This window comes from Glycine soja, chromosome 19 (assembly GCF_004193775.1).
Source record: "Glycine soja cultivar W05 chromosome 19, ASM419377v2, whole genome shotgun sequence".
Taxonomy (NCBI): domain Eukaryota; kingdom Viridiplantae; phylum Streptophyta; class Magnoliopsida; order Fabales; family Fabaceae; genus Glycine; species Glycine soja.
Window position 1 is genome coordinate 2504675 of NC_041020.1, and position 13020 is coordinate 2517694.

A 13020-nucleotide genomic window follows, 5' to 3' on the forward strand; every position below is an offset into this window, starting at 1 on the left:
ATGTTGTATCTATCTCTGATCGATTTGGAATCAGAATCAAGAAGCATCAAACTACAAAGCAAGCATGGGAATTGCATAAATTGAAGTTTCAAGATACTGATTACTGATAGAACTAGGCTCAAGGCGTAAATCCAAGGAAAGAGTTCAAACCTTTGAATAGGAAAGAAAAAGAGAATTTTCAGAGTTTTCTGCAAATGATGTTATGCATTGAATCCAATAATAATAAGGCTAGGAAAGGAATTGAATGATAAAAAAATAAGTGGGAAAATGAAGATTGGCAATAGGGTATGACTTTGTTGATATCAAATGAGTTGTGGCTACTAAAACTCTTTTGAACTTTCAGAATTAGTCGTGTGTTAATTACAAATTAGTTGTTGAGTATGTTGATCACAAATGAGTTGTTGCTGCTAAAACTCCTTCAGGTATAAAATTTGTCTCTGATATATTTTCACTTTAGTGGGAGAAATCAAAGTTCTTAAGTTTGGAACAAATGATTAAAAAAAATATCATTTATTCCTTGCATTTTGAAAATGTGACTGACACCCACCACATTATTGATCATGGCTAACTAACTGGTTAACTATGATGAGTTGATGTCTATCAAGATGTGAAATAAAAGTTCTCTAATAGAGTGGAACCAAATAATCCCTTATGCATGTTTTTCCATATTTTGTTGATGATACTTCAAAGTATGCTAAAAAGGTTTGAGGTTTCAATATATTAGATAAAAATCAGATAGAAATTAAAAGTAAATCGCCAAAAGAAATTAGCTACTATTAAAGACAAAGTAAAATTCATGAAAAATATAGTGTGGTTGTGTCGATGGAACAAGATTTCTCCTCTAATGTCTTTAAGGTGAAACTTTTGTATTCCATCATATCACAAACACTCGCGCATTGTGAAATAAATAGTTTGCACTTTTTATTGATTTAGGACATGCATTTTATAAACTCTTTGCCAAAAAACTCTCGTATTTAAGTACAAATCACTTGTGACCTTTTAAAAATCTCACATATAATCTTTAATTAAATAAGCATGTGAGCTTTAAAATTAAATACGTAATTTAAATTATTAATTTAATCTAATAATTTTATTTAAATGATTTCATTTCTTACTTGATACCCTGCTATCTATGGCCTCTTTGCTTATAAATATTTTGCCTTATTGTCATTCAACGGGCCTTTGTTCAAAAGGGCTTCATGTGGCTATAATCAAACGTAACACTAAAATATCGACACTTAAATTTAAGTTATTTGCGTTTGAATCATTTTTTTATATAATTAATAATTTTTTTTTTAATATTGTATATTATAAATTTCTCATAATCATGTACTTATCGATACAGTAAAAAAGAATGTTATACTGCAATTCATTATATTTCATCTTATCATAATATTATCTTGTGTAACATATTGTTTATATAAGTAATAAATATTTTGGTCTAGTTCAACTACTGGTAATTCAAAATGTCTTCGTACTTTAGACGATGGATGTGATATACCTCTATTTAATTCCTACTCTTAAGAATTAAGATAGAATTGTCTTATATTCCTCCAAAGATAGTTAATTTTCTATGGGTTTGGATCAAATAGAAGGATCTATCATGCTTAATGCAAAGAGATATTTATTATAACTAATTGGCGTTTTCTTTTCATTTATTAGTTACACAAAAAGGTGTAAACAGTATCTCTCTTTTCTCTTAATTTTCCTTAATTATTTTTTGTTAAGCAAAAACAATAATATTGATGTGAATACAGGATATCTCTCTCCTTTCTCTTAATTAATTAGCTGGTGAAGATAAGAGATTCGATCGATTTGAAATACCATGTTGAATCAAGTTATCCCATCAGATCATTGTCTTCCTATATATACTGTCTAATGATTGAAAAGCAAATTGCAATACAAGCTGGCACAAGAAAGTTTTTAGCAATATATTGGAGAGAGAATAAAATTAAAAGGCATTGAATAATTAAGTTGATTAAGATGTAGTTAAAGAGTTGATGATAGGGACTTAAGCATGATGGTGTTTTGGAAAGATACAGAAAGATGAAGTTATTTGCTACTCAACTACCCAACCCATGTTGTGATATCCACCGTATAAAGGACTAATCATTATGATTTTGGGGTCCTAAATAAATAAAGCATCTTAAGCTTCTTAATTAACCACAAATATTGTGCTTTCAAATTGTACTAGCTAGAAAATTGATGTAAAACCACTGATAAAGATGTGCAATAATGCAAATCAAAATGGAATCATATGGAAAATTTATGTGAAGATCCGTATAAACTACTGAAAATAAGGCCCTGAATTCATACCCCTGACACCAAAACCCTACGTGTGTCCAGACACTAAATATTGAAAACTATTGTCAGCTTCCTTCATGCAAAACAATCTTTACTTGAATGGTGTAGGGTTCCTTTCGTACTTGGACCACATAATGGGCGAGGAGAGGGTCACATGTTATCCAAAAAAGCTTGTAGTATCTATATAATTCTTTCAAAATGTCTTTATTTTTTGGTAAGACCAAATATATTAGATGGTATAAGGGGTATTCTTTCCCATTATATCACAGTGTATTTAAGCAATATATCATAACAAAATAACTTTAGTTCATGGGTTAAATCACCAGTCATATATGATAGAGAAATTCACCGTTATAATCTAATTAAACCTATTTAAAAATTAGAATATCTAATTAAATTTTAAAAAAAATCAAATTGAACAAAAAATAAATTAGAAGATTAAAAAATTAATTTAATTAATCAAGCTTTAGTAAATAACATTTTTGTTTTTGCTGACTAAAAAAAAACTAATTTCTCAATTTTACAACTTCCATCACCTGAGTTGTGTTCAGTTGAGAAAAATTAAAACACATTTTATTTCTATGCATCCATATTTTGATCAAATTATGCACATGCAAATAAGTTTCAAAATTTTGATCTCATCCCTCTGGGTTGTCATTGAGAGGAAGATTCTCGCCACATATTTTGATTTTGTCCGGTAACAAATCGAATTTGATATGCAGTCTATGCATGGATTGATTATATCAGGGCCTTACTAATAACATGTTTCATCATTATATCTAGTAGGTTTGCTTACTTCTGAGAATGGAAAGGCTATGTTATGTTTGTCATCTATTTTGGCACATTTGTGGTATGATCTAATTGAATTATGTGTAACAAAATTGGGTTCCAATATATTCCTTTTGAGTTTAATGATGTTTTGGAGTTGATAAGATTAGAACTTAGTTTAAGGCGAAGAAATTTAGTGTTTAATGTTCTTTTTCTGGCTGATGTATTAAGCCTATAAAGTTATCTTTTTCTATCTTTTTGACATGTCGCGAGATTTTTGTATTTACGTTAGATTTTTTCTTATAAAAAAATATCATTTTTTAGTGTAATTTCTTATGAAGATGAAGTTTTTAAAACATATATATTGTGGATCTTTTAGTATAGATTATAAAGCGGGGGAAATCATATATACGCCTTAGACAAACCTTCACTAAAAGGAATTTACGCAATTTAGTAACATTAATTATACTTCCGATACCAAATAAAAATCAGTTTTATTTGACAGATAACTAATCAGTATTAATTCCTACAATGCATAAAAATGTTTAATTAGCATAAACAAATCAGCCCAGTTCAACTATAACTATATAAAAAAAAAAGAGTTCGAGTTTACACTTAATTTTTTAAATTGTGTGTCAATATTACAATCAATTTCTAACTACACAAACAAATGCTGTCAAAAAACTACACACACAAATTTTATTACTATTTGGAACTCAACCTTGATTAAGTCAAAACTTAAACAACATAGTTAAGAAAGATATCATAACGTTTAAAAGAATTATTAAGATAAAAAGTTAAATTCATATTTATCATGCAATTTTCAATGACACCTTTGTAATGGACATAGAAGACTGAAATTTGAGCACACAAAGTGGGACTTTATGTACCTGTTATACTCTCTCTCTCTCTCTATATAATGTATCAGTTATACTCTATATATGTGTTAAAAGATTGGTAAATGCATCAATTTGTTTAAGTAATAATTAAAACAGTAAGATCGAGTATCGTGTTTACAAGAAATTTATTATACTTCGATGATGCATATTCAGTTTGTAAATAATTTTAATTACAGTGAAATAAAATTAAATAGTTCATTCATGTTTTTCAGTGATTATAGTAATTTTTCTTAGCTTAAGAATGAATAACAAAACAAACGCAGAGTTGTAAAATGAAACAAATATAAGGTGAATGTGTCGGGGAGTATTTTACTAAACTTTCTCTTGACGTGATTAAAGAATTTTTTTTTATTTAACATTATCCTAATGTTCCTTGCACCGTTAAATTACTCTAGCTGTAATTCCTCACAAGAAAGAGCCTAGCTCTCCTAGTTTTGTTCTTGATTCCTCAATAAACTCATTCTAAGCGAGTCGCATTATGCAAAAGATGCAATATTTACTAGATTACTTCACACTATTCCTAGAAATGAACGCCTCTAGCTGTTCTACCAAGTTCTAAGGACTATAAGCATTTTTCAATACTTAAACCCTAACAAAACATAAATGGGTGATCAAGCCACAAATATGAAAAATAAGCACAGATAGAAGCAGAGAACACTAGCAATAATATTAAACAGACAATTAGAGTTTTTACATCAAGAGTGCTTAGTGAAAAACTCTCCAACAATGATGTGTTTAGCCCTCCATTAGCAAGGAGGACTATTACAAGGATGAAATAAGATGGAAATGGGATGGTGAAGTGAAAATGTGAAGAAAAGTGTCTTCTTTTAGTCTTGATGTTCTGTTTCTTTTTTCCTACGCTGCTTGACGCTTGATTTTCCCCTCCTCTTCTAATTTTAAAGACTTTTGGACTTCTCAGATTACGAATGTGCGCTCAGCAAGCATGTCTCGCTAAGCAAGAGTTAGTGATTGGGCGCTTAGCGGGCTTAAATGCGCTGAGCGCAAGGAGAGACAAAAGTCTTGCTGGGCGAGCTAGCTTTACGCGTAGCACACTGCTCTCTGACTTTACATTCAAATCTTCTCTTCTTCAACTTGAAAATCCAAGTAATTTCAACATTAGTCATCCAAATGGAACTTCCATTGTATAAACTTACACAAATATCAATTATTTACAAATCTCACAAAAGAAACCATAAAATTAGAGATACATTGCTACTTTTTATCTATTTTTAATGCATTTAATGTTCTTGGATAGTAATTATCAATATATAACGAGACTTTTTCTTTTTAAAAAAAGAAATAAATGGTTCCTAATTAAATATCATATAATTTTTATAAATTTATACGCGATAAATTAATGATGGCTCTTAATTATTATTATTTTCGATTCACTTGGACTAATTTACAAAATTAGTAATTTTGAAAAATTAAATAAGATAATAATTTTAGGATGGTTCTTATATTTATATTTTTTTTACTGCATATATATATATATATATATATATATATATATATATATATATATATATATATATATATATATAGTCCCGTCAGTTCGTCAATATCACAACTAGCTAATAATTTTCTAAAATTACAAACTATCTAGAATAATTATGTGAAATGTGAATTTATTGTCTTTTATTTTTTTATTGAAATTTAAATCTAGGTGAATTTTATCTATAATTTCCTTATTACATTTAAAGATATCGTGCTTCCAAACTTTAACAAAAATTGTAAAGAGCTGCTGCTAAAAATGTTTCCTTTCATGTGATTGGTTCCAAACTAAAGCTATTTGGACCTATAAACATTATTTGGTAATCTAACAAGTAATTGATCGACATTAATTTTTTTATGGTGTTTCATCCGCCAAACGAATATTCCACGTGTTATAAATAATTTATTGTTGTCTCTTGTTGATATATAATTTATCGCCCAAACCAAAACTGCAAAATTGATGGCATATATATATATATATATATTAAAGTGTTCCAAATCATAGTCTTTCAATATCTTGCAATAAATTTACAATCACTTTTTTTAACCAAAATTTACATTTACTTAATCGAGCAATCTTTAAATTGATAAATTATTAATTTATCAACTAATTAGCACCTCTCTCAATTAATAAAATTTCATGTTTCCAACATTATTAATACGTAGAGATTTTATTTCACAAAGTAAAATATGTTTTTTTTTCTTAAGAGTTTTTAAATTCGGTTTTAGTTTCTAATTTTTTGGTCTATTTTCATCACTTCAAATTTTGAAATGCTCTGTTTTTTATCTCGGTATGATTTAGATAACGTTGGAGGATAAAAAGTTATGCATTTCAAGACTAGAGAGATGAAAGATGGACAAAAACTTTAAAGTAACTAAAATTGAACTTCGAAATTTGTGAAGAGATTGCCAAAAACATGTTTGTACTGAATAATTAGAGATGTTTTTCGTTTGAGAGTTGAGAAATATATATTTCCTTCTAGCTTTATTATTGTTATTTAATTATTATTATTATTATTATTTAAATTTAAAGTTGAAATATATATCACCTAAAATAAAAGTTTAACGACCCAACTACCTTTTGCATCCTTGTGTCTTCACGAAAAAAGAGATGGAGTAATGGTGATGTCGGGCCCTTTTGTTCAATTTAGGCATAAAAGAGCATCTACGAGGCAGTTGAAGAACAATGTTCTCACATGGTGACCAAAAATAGATAAGAGAAAGAAAAAAAAAGGGAGTCCTTTTACTTTAGTCTTCCATCAATATCACAGACCATCATTACATAACCGAAGATATATCAGAGTTAGTTAAAACATTACGAATTTTTGTCTTACTATATTACATTATTATTCTTCTTTAGTTTTGAAGAAGCTAGTTATGCCTAAGAGAACATAATAATCTCTTTTTGTTAGATGACCCTCTTTTGAATTTTTATACATACACCTTAATTAACCCGATCCACTACACACATGCACAACTTTTTTTTTGTTTTTTGGATTCGTGATCACATCAAATATATTTAATATGCACTTAGTTTTTGCATTGCACATTTAAGTTCCATAGCTGTTAAAGTGATGTAATTATCTCCATCGGCAGCTGCAAATTGAATTTGGATGTATAAATGTAGTGTGCTTAGCGATGTTTCTCGTAAAGTTTTCAAGAGAAAAGGAAGGTAAATTTAACATGTAATGTTTGAGAATTTTCTCAGAGGGGGAAAGTGTGCATGTTTAGCTGATATTGCTGTAATACAGAAAATGTTAGGATATCGATCTTTTGGCCCTATTACATTAATCTCCTGTTCATCTATATCAAAAGGGTCATATTATTCATACATCCAACAATTAGTGTGGTTAGTTTTCCAAAAATTTTATCAGCAAAAGGACATAATACTATTTTCGTTCTTCTTTTTTATAAGAAATAAATTTTAATATAAAATATACTAAAATTTATTTCTTATAAAAATAACCGGAAAATATATATGTTAACAGGTACAAGTTGTACCAATGGATTACAAGAAAATTTGGATAACCAAACAATGTAACCCTAGCTCCATGCAGGATCCTACCCCAACATTTTTATATATCTCCTATATATAGTATGATAGACAAACCCTTCACAGCACATAGTTTCGGAAATTCCTAACCCAAGTAATATTAACAAAAGCCAGAGGAGACCCAAGTAATATTTCCATTTGCATACCTTTAATTTTTTTTATAAGTCAAAATTAATTAAGAAAGTGTACATATATATATTGATCATACAACGTGTACATATATAGCTACAATATTGTCTCTGGCAAACAGCATTGAAAAATACTACTAAGAGGACTCATACGCCACTTAAAAACCGACAACAACATTATATCTTTCTTAACATATAAGCCACCATTATGCAACTTTAATAATATCCAATATTAAGCTGGGTAAATCAAAGGTAACACGTCAAACAAAATGTAGTTGCACATCAACCAAATTGACCAATTTACAGTGTGTCAAAAGATGTATTATATTGAAATGTTAAGTGCAAGCCTAATAAGACAGTATGAATTGGGCTAGACCTGTATCAATCACATTAAGTGTATTTGTGCAAATAATTCAAACTAATTGGATTCAATCTCTCTGTACCTATATATAGTTTTGCTTGTCTTTAGGGTGTGTTTATTTTGTACCCTATAAATATTAATTAACACTTTCTTTACATTTCGAAAATATCAATTCAAATGTAATTTTATATTTTGGATTGGGCTTTTCGACAATACAAATGGGGTATTGTTTGATATTTATGTTGTTTCCTCCTCCTTGTTTGATACAAATGGGGGTAAGTTCACAAAACCCTGGAGCTATGTGGTTTACTGCACCTTGAATTATAAAGTCTTATATTCCTATTTAAAGGAAAAAGAAAAGTCACTAGTATAAATATATGTATGTTCGCATGCATTACATAGGTGAAGGAAAATGTACTATAATGATCAATTAAGTAGAATAGCTATAATTTGTATATACCTTCATATTACAGACATATATAATAAGAATCATTTCTGTAATAACATAAAGTAATTAAACTGTGAGGGAAAAACATTTATTATTACCAGATAAGCATAAATTACGCTGATAAACTCCCTAAACTAACCTTATCTATGGGTCCATTTGGATAAACAACTTAAGATCTTATTCGATAAGTTTTTATTATATAAAAACTTATGTCATAAGTACTTAAAATCAATAAGCTATTTATGTTTAGATATATCTGTTAAAAAGTGTTTATACAATTTTAAAGTGTTTGGATACAGTGCATCATAAGCACTTATAAAATGTTGTCTTATTTGACAAATTAATAAATTTAAGAATCAAATTATGATTAAGAATAAAATATTTTTAAGAAAATAGTTAAATAATAAAAAATAACTATATATAAAAAAAATATTAAAAATAAAAAAAAATACTGGCTGGTCAGTATTTATCTATTTTTAATTCATAAAAACAAAAAAAAATAAGAAAATATATTATCTAATTTTATTTTGTAAAATAGTAAAGGAGTGATTAAAATTAAAACTAACATTATTTCTAAAAGGTGAATGTTATTTATAAACTATTCAGCAACCATTATACATGAGTTATGATGACAGCGATCTATATTCTGTTGGCTTTGGAAGAATGGATGACACTTGACAAAGCAGCCAAGGTGATAAACAAAAGGAACGAAAAATAACAGGAAGGAAAGAACGGGACAAGTAACTGTGCTTAATTAATGAAAACGAAATTAAAATACACTCAGCATTTAAAAAGCGGCATAAGTTGTTACCATAATTAAGCTATACTGGACAGCTTATATAAATAAGCTTAAAAGATCTTACGAACCTTTCAAAACATGTTTTTATAAGTTCTTCCAAACATTAATCGCTTATGGTATAAGATAAGTAAAATTAAGTTTTTGATAAGCTCTTCCAAACGGGGCAGAAGAAAACATTACTGTATAATTTCTCCCGAAAGGATACAAAAAATTATAGTTGCTAAAAATATTTGCTAACCATATTTTTATACACGGATTGATCTTTGGTACGGTGCAAGATCTATTAATTGCATAATGCGTTATGTTTTCCTATCTAACTTTTGTCTTAGAGAACAAAGTTAGGTGGCTGAATGGTTGGTCAATATTTGGTACTAATCTAAAATTGATGTTACTTAACTATGTTAAAAGGTTTTAGGGCAACCAAAACGGAAGCTTTGGTTCTCAAAATGATTGTGGCATGGTATAACATATTTTGATTTGATTAATGAGTGATGATCAAAACGTGAAAGTTCATTTCCTAAACATCTAATTAAGAATGGATCATGTATGGCTACATGTACATGCAAACAAAGGAATCAAATATTGTGAAAAGTTTTGTCGTACAGGTTTGGCAAAGCTTACCTATCATACTCACGTTTTTAGGTCAATCGCGCGCTATAGACAAATCTTATTGGTATCGTATCAATGCACCCCACAGAATTGCCTTTTACAATCAAGTTAGGGGCCATGGTACGTTTGAGGCATAAATCTGGCTTAGATGGTCATTCCAAATGAAACCCATCTTTATCGTTTTGCTAAGTAAACCCATCACTATTTAGGTGAAAAGGAAAAAGTTTTCCAAATTAAACCCATCACTATTCAGGCCATTCCTCATATATGAGGGGAATCATTTTGCATTGCTTTGATTTTTACTGTACCGGATAAACACGGAGTGAATTAGGTGAATGGAGAGAAAAAGAAGTAAATTAATTACATCAGGGTTTATCAAAAAAACCAATTGCAAAATTATCATAAACTGCATTCCCTTTTTATTTTTTACGTTTATTTTGATACTATCAATTAAATAAACGTTTGAAATCAACCTATAAAGAGTGTAATTTCTGATCAAGTATGAGAATGAAGTACTCTAATCAATCAACCTACAAAGAGTCAAATTAACTATTTCTTCACAATGTTCTTTAATATTGAATTGACACACCAATCTAAAAATAACATACTGGTTAGAACTAATAATTGTAGCGAAAAATTCACGGTCAAGACCTAATCTTAATTAAATCCAATAGCCTAACTAGAACGCATGACGTACGCCTCCCTAAAAATTAAAATTACTTTCATTATGTAGCAAATTTGTCAAACCTATTTGACTAATTTTTCCGGAGAGTCCTTCTAGAGTAAATAAAAAACAAGATGTCCTACCTGATATCAATGAAATTTATTCCACTTTGTATAATCGTCTTCTACTTCAATTATATTTTTCATATTACAATTAAAGTAATTCCTTACTCTTAAAAGTACATAGGAATAAAAGTAAATAGCACATACACATATAATAAATTTGTTCGTTTGTATAAATTAATTACTTTTAAAATTATAACTATTATATTTCTTACTAATTTACTGTAAAAAAAATTACATGAAAAATATATAGAAATTAAACTCTTTGAAAAAATATTTTTTTATCCTCTAGAGTGATATTTAATTTCTATATCAACCAAAACCTTCATTAATTAATTATTACATGATTGAATATATAGTAGATACACTAAAGAGAAAGATATCATAGGTATTAAAACTTATGAGTAGGTCCCAGTTGTTAAAATTTATTGATAGAGGAGATGAACTTCATCTTTTATAAATACACACCCTAGGGTTAGGGCTCTGCATATCCATTGCAACAAGTAAGTCATACTCTCACCCTTCTCTCCCTCACTCTCTCTTCCTCCTCTGATTGCTTTATTTCTTTCAGTTTCTGATTTCAATTCATGATATGCAATCTTTGCAGGGTTTGAAGAATAATTTGAAAGGGTACTAGCTAGTAGAGCTAGTACTTCTACTACTGTGAGAGTAACATCATCATGAGGAAGCGCCAAGTGGTTGTGAGAAGAGAGGAGCCTCAGAGGAGTGGCGTTAGGGCGGTGAAATACGGCGAGTGCCAGAAGAATCACGCCGCGAATGTGGGAGGGTATGCTGTTGATGGCTGCAGGGAGTTCATGGCAAGTGGCAGTGGCAGCGGCGGCGGCAGCGGCGGCGGAGAAGGAACAAGTGCTGCTCTCACTTGTGCCGCGTGTGGCTGCCACAGGAACTTCCACAAGAGACAGGAAGCTGAAGTGGTGAGTGAGTGCTCCTCGCCTACCTCCAATGGAACTTGATCAGAGAGAGAGAGAGAGAGATATTTCATCATGTTTATACCTCAACAATCATGCTGCTAGCTACTCCATATCCCTTATAATATATTTTGTGGAATTTGCTTTTTCTGCTTGTTAATTAATTAAGAATTGGGGTTTTAATTAATTAAACATACTGCTGAACTAGTATGATCGAATTAATGAATATTCTAGAACTATTATATATAGTAATTCTAGAGTGGTAATGTATGTGATGAATTTTAGGTTGATGTTTGTAATTAAGAGAAAAGTGCAATCACAAATTGTTTTTGTGATGATGAGTGTGCAAAGTTTATTTTGATCATCTTCTCTTCTTACATGTTTGGTTTAAACTTGTTTTTGAAGAAATAATTACTTGGTTTCTGTCAAAAGAAAAAGTATTTAATTTACTTATCAGAAATCATGTTTCCAAACATGTAAGTAGTTACTCGGTTAATTAAACTAGTCTTTTGTTGTTGCTTTGTTTATTTATGAGCTTGTGTTTGTAATTAAGTTGTGTTATGGATTTTGCTTTGTGGCTATAGCTACTCGATGAAGCAGTTGGTTCAGTTTGAAATTTGATGAGGAAAATTGGTTTTGGTTTTGCCTTCTTTAATTGATTTCTTTGTCTTTTCGTGGCATGCTGATTTTGATTCGATTCCAGATCATATCATTCGAGGATTCCACACTATACCAAACCCCACTTTGCTTTGCCCTCTCTTTCCATTTTTTTCTCCTTTTTCAGTTTTGGTATATTGTTTTCACTGAATTAAATTTCCTTCCATGATCAAGACAGTGTTCAGGAATTCAACATCACTTTTACTATATATCATGCATGCCAGTTTCCCTAGTGTGATACTATGTGTCGTGTGTAACAAAGTAGCAATTAAAGCCGTTATACAAAAATGTTGCATTTATATGCTATGTAAAATTTTATTATGACGATAACAACAATTCCCTTACCTGTTTCACTCTTCCCTAATCCCTTAAAAGGCACTATCTGGCTTTGCTAAGCTCTACAACAATTATCACAAATAAATCTCCAATCCACTAGCTAGTGTCGTTTGAGACCACTTTGAATAGTTTCACGGTCCACATGTCTAATCATGTTGGTTGTTGAAATAAAAAAGTTTCATTAACTACTCATTAAAAGTTTATTTAAGCTAGATCAAACTAGCTGGGGTCAAAAAATTAAATATAGGGTTAAAAACACGTATACAACACTTTTCCACAACTCTTTTTTTTTTTTTTTAATTTTATCGTTCTAAGTTACACCATTAATCTTATCTCACATTTTACTCTTTTTCTATTGTTATCTCTCTCTTTATTGTAATAAATATTGTAAAAAAAATTAAAGATATTTTAAGTATAAATTTCTACTAATTCAACATTAAAAAACATAT

General features: G+C 29.5%; 1 protein-coding gene across 1 annotated transcript; it reads left to right on the plus strand.

The window, feature by feature from the left end:
- The first annotated feature begins 11037 nt into the window (after positions 1–11037).
- Positions 11038–12215, plus strand: LOC114398377 (mini zinc finger protein 2-like). Its single transcript, XM_028360563.1, has 2 exons — positions 11038–11152; positions 11257–12215. The coding sequence occupies exon 2, from the start codon at positions 11330–11332 to the stop codon at positions 11621–11623; it is 294 nt and encodes a 97-aa protein (XP_028216364.1). The 5' UTR covers positions 11038–11152; positions 11257–11329; the 3' UTR covers positions 11624–12215.
- The last annotated feature ends 805 nt before the right edge of the window (positions 12216–13020 follow it).

What these genes read in the sequence shown, in the direction of transcription:
- LOC114398377 (XM_028360563.1), top strand. Translation starts at nt 11,330, where the DNA reads ATGAGGAAGCGCCAAGTGGTTGTGAGAAGAGAGGAGCCTCAGAGGAGT.